This window comes from Neolamprologus brichardi, chromosome 14, assembly GCF_056152115.1.
Source record: "Neolamprologus brichardi isolate AB-2024 chromosome 14, ASM5615211v1, whole genome shotgun sequence".
NCBI classification, from domain to species: Eukaryota; Metazoa; Chordata; class Actinopteri; order Cichliformes; family Cichlidae; genus Neolamprologus; species Neolamprologus brichardi.
Genome location: NC_142117.1, coordinates 25,143,998 through 25,152,584, shown reverse-complemented (window position 1 = coordinate 25,152,584; position 8,587 = coordinate 25,143,998). Strand labels below are relative to the sequence as shown.

General features: G+C 42.8%; 1 protein-coding gene across 1 annotated transcript; it reads right to left on the bottom strand.

The window, feature by feature from the left end:
• Nucleotides 1–5,189: 5,189 nt before the first annotated feature.
• Nucleotides 5,190–7,823, bottom strand: LOC102799608 (ras-related protein Rap-2b). The gene is made up of 2 exons (XM_006795298.3): nt 6,904–7,823; nt 5,190–6,325 (listed from the first exon to the last, which is right to left on the bottom strand). Exon 1 carries the CDS (start codon nt 7,504–7,506, stop codon nt 6,955–6,957), a length of 552 nt encoding a protein of 183 aa, XP_006795361.1. The 5' UTR covers nt 7,507–7,823; the 3' UTR covers nt 5,190–6,325; nt 6,904–6,954.
• Between the last annotated feature and the right edge of the window lie 764 nt (nt 7,824–8,587).

Genomic DNA, 8,587 nt, shown 5'->3' with positions numbered 1-8,587 from the left:
AGCATTCCCAACAAGCAGTCAGCTGCACTCAGTCTTTTCAGAGGTTTAAACTTAACCTAGGCTATAACATATTTCTCCATGTTGGGCACATCAGAGAGCCCTAAAACCCACTTTAGCCCTTTTCCCACAGAAAACTGCCGCTTTGTGTAGTCTGAAAACAACACTGCTTAGAGAAGACGATTGCAAAGACAATTCCATCTAAAGCTGATGGATGTTGAATATTCATAAATTTAGTTGTTTTAATTGGGCACCCTGATTCTGGAAATCCCAAGGCAGCACTAGCTGGTAGATTTTAAGAGGTAAGCAGGGATTTTATGCATAAACTTGGTAATGTGTTTAAAAATAGCTAGTCCAACCCAATCCAGATATAGTGATAGTGTGCTGTAGCAGATTTTGCCCTAAGATCTCTATGTGATGTTGCTAGCAGTGGTTAAGGGGTGTGGGTATTATTATATTAGAAAAAAAATCTCCATAACCTTTATCACAACTAGTAGTTTAAACCTTTAACTGCACTCTGTGGTTTCACCCTAGACGTTCCAGCATCACACAAATAGCACGACTTAGCCACGACATCAGCTTGCCTGGTCGAAATGTTACATCATGTGCCATTCCTAAACATCTGATCAAAGAATGAAACACACAATCAAGAAATTATTTAAGGACATTCACTTCCTGTAAGTCATCTGAGAGATAAGCCAGCCTGTCAGCCAAGCATTAAACCACACCCAAACCACAGTAGCTTCATCTGAAGTCGGTCGTAGAGCACAGACGTTAGTATCAAGTTTGAGCTACTCGGGTCAGAGGTAAAACTGACTTATCAGAGGTGTTACTGAAGGTGTTAATGCTTATTTAAGAACTCATTTGTTCAGCTCTGGATTTTAATTATATAAGTAATTATACCTACAGAAAGATCAAAATCCATTGTGCCATGCCACCACACAATCCATGACCTGATTCTTCCCCCATCATAATTAAAACACTGAATGAAACTGAGCTCAATTACAAATCAGGTCCTTAAGCATTACTTGTCCTCGCTAACACCGCTGAATAAAATCTATTAATCCACACGAGGGACGCTGCAAGTGACTAGTCCTGTCTGACTGGCTCCTTTGGCCTAGTTTCCTTTTCAGATCGAGCTGTGGTGCGATCCGAGGCAACTGTGCTATGATTATCTAAAGATGGATATAAGGAGCAGTTTGACTGCGTGCCCAGTGGGATCAATCTTGTGACACAGTGGGGCGGTGTCTGGGGGGCCTGTTTAGACAAACCCTGGGCTCTATCTTTTATCCTTTATCACAGCTGCTCGTTCTTTCTCTATTGTTGTGTTAGTTGTAGCCTCTGGATCACACAGGGTTCTATCGGGGCTGTGATCAGAGATCTTCAGCAGATAAAACTCAAGGCCAAAGTACTGAAATTAAGCATGCAGAACACATTTATACCGCTTCTTATCATATCACGACTTCTATCCTTCGCTCTTTTATTTCAGGCTAAAGACATGTCCAGACATTACAGTTAAAGGAATGAGAGGAATGGGAGGAATTCTGGGGCATTCCCATCTTGGCACAGTCACCTCTGAGCGAGAAGGCCACTCCCTGAATTACAGGCAGAGTTGAGGGAAGGAGATGATTTGCCATCAGTTTACCGAACATCAGCCTGTTCAGTAAACACAGACAATGAAAAGTAAAGAGGTTAGACTTCAAATTTACAGCAATATGTCTAACTTATGAGTGTTTCAGAAGCTGCTGTTAATACTACCACAAGTAATGCCAGTTCAAGGAAAGGTAGAAGAACACGTAAAACAACTGCAATGATTTAATACATGGTTGGTCAGGAAACTATTAGGTCTAAACCAGTCTACTGTTCCTGCTAAGGAAGTTAGTACATCAGAGGAGGTGAGAATAGCTTAAGTGTAGCGTATATGTGTGTGTGTGTGCGTGTGTGTGTATATGTGCGTGTGTGTGTGAGTGAGTGAAAAAGAAAAGAAAAAAAACAACCTTTAACGGTAAGACAAACATGGACATTCCTGCGTTGTTATGGTAATGCCCTGCACAAAAGGAAATAACACTGTCACACAGAATAAATTAACAAATGCTGCTGCATTTAAAGCGAATTAGACTTTTTGTTTGTGTGTTTCGGTGTGTTTGTATTAGGGTCAAGTGAGCAAGCCTAATAAAAGTCAAATGGTTTTCAGAGCATATTGCTTTAGACAAATACAGTACACAAGAGGCACATCTGCCAAGAAGAAAAAGGCAAGACCGCTCTCCTGAACACAACAGGGCCTCAAAAATAGCATGATGATGCTGGGAGAGAATGAGAAGCCTGTAATTCAACAAGGAGCCTATATAGTGATTAAGTCCCATGTTAAAAAAAAAAAATGCAAACACACACCACCCACTCTCACTGGCTCAGTTGCAACATTTCCTGTCAGAGCAATTGCTTCCAACAGAAGAAAAAAAGAGAAGTCTTGCATCAGTGCAACAAGCAGCACACTTATCTTAATCATTAAGAAATCGATATTTTTGCTTTAATGCAACCAGAGCTGCATATTCAAACCTTACAATTATCTTTACGCTCCAGAAATTCTCTTTAAAGTTCAGTCATGCTTCTTGTCAAGACCTAAGAAAGTATATGTTTGTGGCAAATGAGAGAAAAGTGCTCAAACAAACCGGCACCCACCCTTCCTCAGCCGACAGTCATCATTCCAGCAGTGACCAAACTCTCACAGGTCACGAGGCCACCCTGAACAGCCATACCACATCCCAACCCCCTCCTTGACCATGGCAACCACATCACATGACTATCACTCATGATCGGGAACCGCTGACAAACTGGACCGTCTGTAAACCTGCGCCACTGATTTCCTGCCGACTGCAACTGAAACCTTTAAAAATAGTCAAGATGTGAAGACAACGCGACAACTCAGGTATTCAGAACGTGACGACAACAGCAACAAAGTGAAACTGGATATCTGAACGGCTGAAGCCAATTCAACCCTGAACGCGGAGATAGCATCAGTGCTGAGTTTTGCACAAAATGAAGGAAGTGAAACTTTCACCTTGTTGCTCCCTAGAAAAAGACAGATAAAAAGAAGCTTGAACTCGACGGGTCCTTTTCTCTCCAAAGGGCAAATTCTTCTGCTATCAGATGTTTATACCACAGCAAGAGATTGAAACTGTGCAGCAACAGCAGCAACAGAGGAGAGTGGTGTACATTTACAGTAACTGGGGCACTGCTGTACAAACTCCTGCCATCTCATCCACTACCAGTTCAACAATATCGTTTCAAGGCAGAGTTCAGTTTCAGCTCTGTTCTTACCTAATTGCACAATCTGTATCAGGGCCTCAGAGGAAACATGCTATTATCCTTGACTTCACATAGATAACACAGCTGGAAAGTAGCCACGGCTTGTGGTCGATCGGAGGGGAGAGTCGAGAACTGCTATCAAGAGCTGCGCAAAAACAAAGCTCTTCTGCACACGCTCAAACCGAACATTAACGTGTGAAGATGTTGTTTGAGCTTCAGGGGTAAAAATTTAGAGTACGTGTGTGTACACGCTCAAGCTGCTTTCACTCACACGGGCAAACTTGAAAAGGAATACGAAGAATATTTATACATTCATATATATATATATGTAAAAGATAGCCAATAACTTACTATTACTTATTCAATATGAGTTAAAAAGTAACAAAACTGAGGATAGATTTTTGTGTGACATATTTACCTAATATAATGGAAAGCAGAAGAGCAGACTAAGCAACCTGATTACTCATTTGTTTTCTCATACACCAACTACAATGTCATATCAATATAAAATTTTCAGAGTGAGGTAAAAAAAAAACAAAAAACATTTTAATACCACAGTATTGATCTCAGTCATATTGCCTCATCTGCTGTGCAGCAGTGTTCAATTGTAGGTGTTAGAAGTAATATTTGCACTCCACTGCACCCCTGGCTCGCCATGCCCCACAGTCACATGGTATTGGCAAAGCCAAAGAATGCATATGATACCAGTGCTTACAGTGGCTACCAGGCATAAACACACGAGCAACGGTGATGAGCAGGAGCGTGCGCTCAGACTGGCAAGACACATATAAGAAATGCTGCAACACTACAAACATACTGTGCAGGCTGAAAAATCAGAGCTCATCCACTCTCAAAGACCGGACTTTATGCAAAGCTCGTCTTGTGTGTGTTTACTCTCTCCCCCACCTCAAGTCATGCTGTGGTCTACCAGCCAGCCGGGGCTAGGTAATCCCCGTAGGTAAACAGAGGCAGAACGGTGGCCTGCTCACTCATACCCGCCTCTCCACATCACACCACAGCACCCACACACACTGCAGCCAGGCTGAACCTCCGGACTGGAACATTGCTACACCCACACAGTTAAAAAGAGATAATTCCCGGGTGTAGCATTGCCCGGCCTCTTCTATTAACGTCTGTGAAGATGCTGAGTGGATAGAGAGAATCTGAGTCCATTTTGTTGGTGAATCCAACCAAATTCACCTACGATGATTGTGCAGCTACTTTACCAGCTTAGAAACAAAACAAAACCCCTAAATCCCAAAGCTTACTTTGCAAGCTTCATGTAAACACAAAGGAGCTACTCATCTCTTTCAAACTAGTCATGTATGTACGTTCTATTATCTTTCAGTTTTTTCATTTTACGTCACAGTGGTCTCTGTCTTAACCACATGACAAGTTTTGTTTTTAATGACGAGAAATAACAGCGGTAGAAAGCCAAAGCTTGATTTCTAAAGCAATGAAAAGCAGCTTTCATGTTTCCACAAACGCTGCAAGTAGCTGAGCTTGTATACAGCTGCCCATCGAGTTTGTGACACAAAGAGCAATAAACACCAGCAATTTTGCAGCGTTTTCATATTGTAGTTCTATTTCCTGTTAGGAGTAGGTCCACCACACATGCTAAACCGTGAAACAGCTCATGTAAATTTGGGTTGTTTTTAGGGGGGGGTCATGTTACTGTAACATAAGCACACTGAACATTTACTTTTTCAGCAACAGCTTACTGCGGGGTTTTCTAGTAGCCAAATTATTTGTGTGCATTTAAACAAACCTCAGCTGCTGTTTAAGCTAAATTCTTCACCGAACGTCTCGTGACATGTGGTGAAATGCTCAAAATGAGTAGATGTCCCCAAAGAAAAAGAAAAGAAAAAAAGAAAACACAGCCTGGGTTCTTTTTTAAAAAAGCCATTTGTATTAAAAGTCTTTTTTTTTTTTTCAAAACAGCCAACTGTTAAATGGCTGGTCTGAAATTAAACTTACAATCAGGTTAGATTTGTCAATGGTACATTATCACATTTCCTGTTAAAAATAACAAAAGGAACGGAACAAAACAGAACTCCTTTGAATTGATTGGCCTGGAAATTAAGTGTCGAGTGTTGTCATCATGTCTAAGGGGTTCCAGTACCTGTGCATTTCAAGACATGGGTTCATCCAGACCAAGCAGACATTGCAAAAATGAACACCTTAGACTTCAAAAAGGCCAAAGTAAAACAAACAGAAAACTGCCATTCCATTCAAGAGAAGCCTGCTGTAGTTTTTCCATTGTCAGCTTCCATCCTTACGACACTATCCAGTAGAAGAGTTCACTAGTTTGTGGATTGTGATGTTGAAGGGTTGTTTTGGTTGTGGGTTGGCACTAAATCTGAACAGCTGATTTGTTTCGGAAAGGCACTTGACACAAGGGCGATCGGGTCAGTGTCCTTGTGTCACTTCAGTTAGGGTCCTCTCACACACTTAAAGAGAAAGTGAAGTAAAAACAAACAAAAAAAAAAAAAACAAGAAGTGGCACTCGTCACATTTTCTCCACCACCAGAGACGTGGCGTCAATTTCTTCTGACTTTGGAAAAGAAAGCAGGATTTGGAGTGTTGTGGAGCGTTGCTCCAAATTAGATCAGGCGGCCCAACTCTTTATCTGTCCCAGACTGTGCAGTTACTTAACAAAATATATACTCTATCTCCCTGTGTTTTTCTCATACAGAAATATCCATTTATGAGTTTTCTTTAAGTGTTTCTTTCCATCTTTTCCATTGGGATGTAGCTCCAGTTGGAAGTACAGTTGGAACCGGTGAGGAGGGGGGGGATGAGGCTGAAACTCTGGATCTGACACTGTGTTGACATCAATGGCGGACACCGATCGTGCAGTACAGATACTCCAACCCAGCAGAATTCCTGAAGAGTGGACCCCTCCCTGTCTCAGTTGCTCCCCCTCCTCCTCGTCCCCCTGCAGCATTCCTCCCTTCATTTTCCTCCAAGGCCAGGGCGAGTCACGAAGAAGAGCTCAACAGTACAGACTTGCTGCAACACACTGCCACAAACAAGAAAGGTGGAGAAAAAGAAAGTGTCATGAATGAACTAGAACAACTTCTAGGGAAAACAGATTTCTTCCAAAGCTAAATCTAATCTCGAACTTGCTGACTCTTGAAATGTAGGCCACACAAAAACACTGGAATCTCCCTGTAAACCCTATTGTGGAATATGGCATTTGGCAGTTCTTTTAATAGCTCCGAACTGTAGCTGCACCGATTGAGCCACAAAGTTTGTAAACCTAATTAAGTGTGCCACTGGCATGCCACATCCAGTTCTGCAAATGAATCAGAGACTTCCCCTATCTGCAAAACAATGGACTGCAAGTGTCCCACTGTACGTTACCGGTAAAAAGTACTGCTGAGTTTTTATAGCCAAGTACTGACAAAAAACAAACTTTAGGCTACGCATTAAAATGAAGACACGTTTAGCTTACATCCGGTGCTTTGCTGCTCGCTAAACAGTACTTAATGCGGGCAAGTTGGTAATAAGTACGCTGTTTATTTATAGTTCTTGTCACTGTAGTGAACAATCAACCGTGTCAGGTTTACACTTTCGGTGTATGGTGTTCAAACTTACCATTGCAAACTTAAAACCGAGCAAAGAAAACTTTGTGATTGTCCATTTTCCTTAAAGAATAACACAAGACGAGCAGCACTGGTCGTCGCCATTTGGTGTTGAGGCATAGTTCATCTGTCGGACTATTTCTGCAAACAGTTCGTCCACAGAGCTTTTATTTTTGGCTGAAGTTTCCATGAACGGGCAGTTCCATTCGTCCGCCAGAGCCTTCCCTTCACCGGACGAAACCTCCCTTTCCCCCTCCAGGTCCACTTTGTTTCCAACCAGAATCATCGGCACTCTTTCGTACCGTTTCACCCGAATGATCTGATCCCTCATCGGTTTGATGTCCTGGAAGCTCTGCTGGTTCACCAGGCTGTAGACCAGAATAAAACCCTGGCCGTTTTTGATGTACAGGTCTCGCATGGAGGCGAACTGCTCGGTCCCAGCCGTGTCCAGGATCTCCAAGACGGACGGAGAGGAGTCCACCTCGATCTCCTTTCTGTAAAAATCCTCTATCGTGGGGTCGTATTTTTCTATGAAAGATCCCGTCACGAACTGGACGGTTAGTGCCGATTTACCGACGCCCCCGGACCCGAGAACCACTACTTTGTACTCTCTCATGGTGCCTGAAACAGCCGCCGACGCTGCTGCTGGTTCCTCTCCGCTGTGAGCCCGCTAGCCGCCCTGCTGGGTTTCAAACCGCTCACCGTTGCACCTCCGCCAGCACTTTTGTACGGGCTCCGGTCGCTGAAAACGGGGCGTGGCTGTCAACTATCGCCGTTCAGGAGGTGAATACAGTTGTTTTGCGCCCACGCTCACCATTTGTATTGTGGCATGCTGAGGTCCCGAATACAGCCCTACCGGTTCTTGAGCAAGCTTCCCCCGTTTTCGTTCAAGTAGCCACCGTGCGTCCGTAGCTTTCTTTTTCACAATCAAGTCGAATGTAGCGGAAAACAACTGCTTCCTGTTTGAACCTTCAAAATAAAAGTGCTATATCGATCCATGCAGTAAATTTCACCGTATTATGTTTTTATCACTCATCGAATACATTATCTTTTTTATTTAAATCATATTCAATTTAAATCTAGATTTTTTTTATTGCTAATTAATCGTTTTAAGGAATTTATCATAGACTCCCAATCATAATGCTTTGATTTCCGGTGTGAGCATACTAACTTCTGGATACCTGACAAAGAGCCTGCCCTGCCTGCCCACACTCGTCACGCAGTCTGCGTCTTACGTCACTCAGTAAATACTCTGGCCAGTGTTTAGTTAAAGGTGCAGTACGGCTGTTATCGCATAGTCAGCGTGGTTGATAGCCTCAGTACTCATACAGACTTGCCACACCTTAGTTTCGACATCACTGATCTTTGGGCTTACTACCGCTTGACTCATTCTAAATAACTTACGGGAAAAGCCAGCCTTTTGTGATTTCTACACACAGCTTGTTGCGTAGCCATTAGCAATGATGTTTTTCCCCCTTCCTCTCATCACAAACATTTCACGAGTTTCAATATTTCCAACTAGGATTTAACAAGTCAAGCTGAATTACAATATAAGATGTTAATTATGATAATGATTAGGAAATATGTGGCCGACGTGCTGGTTGTGCTTAACGAGGGAAGGGCATAGAGAACAATGAAATGCCTCATGTGAGACGTGAACCCCCCACCCCCCTATATGTGACACATTGGAGGGCTTT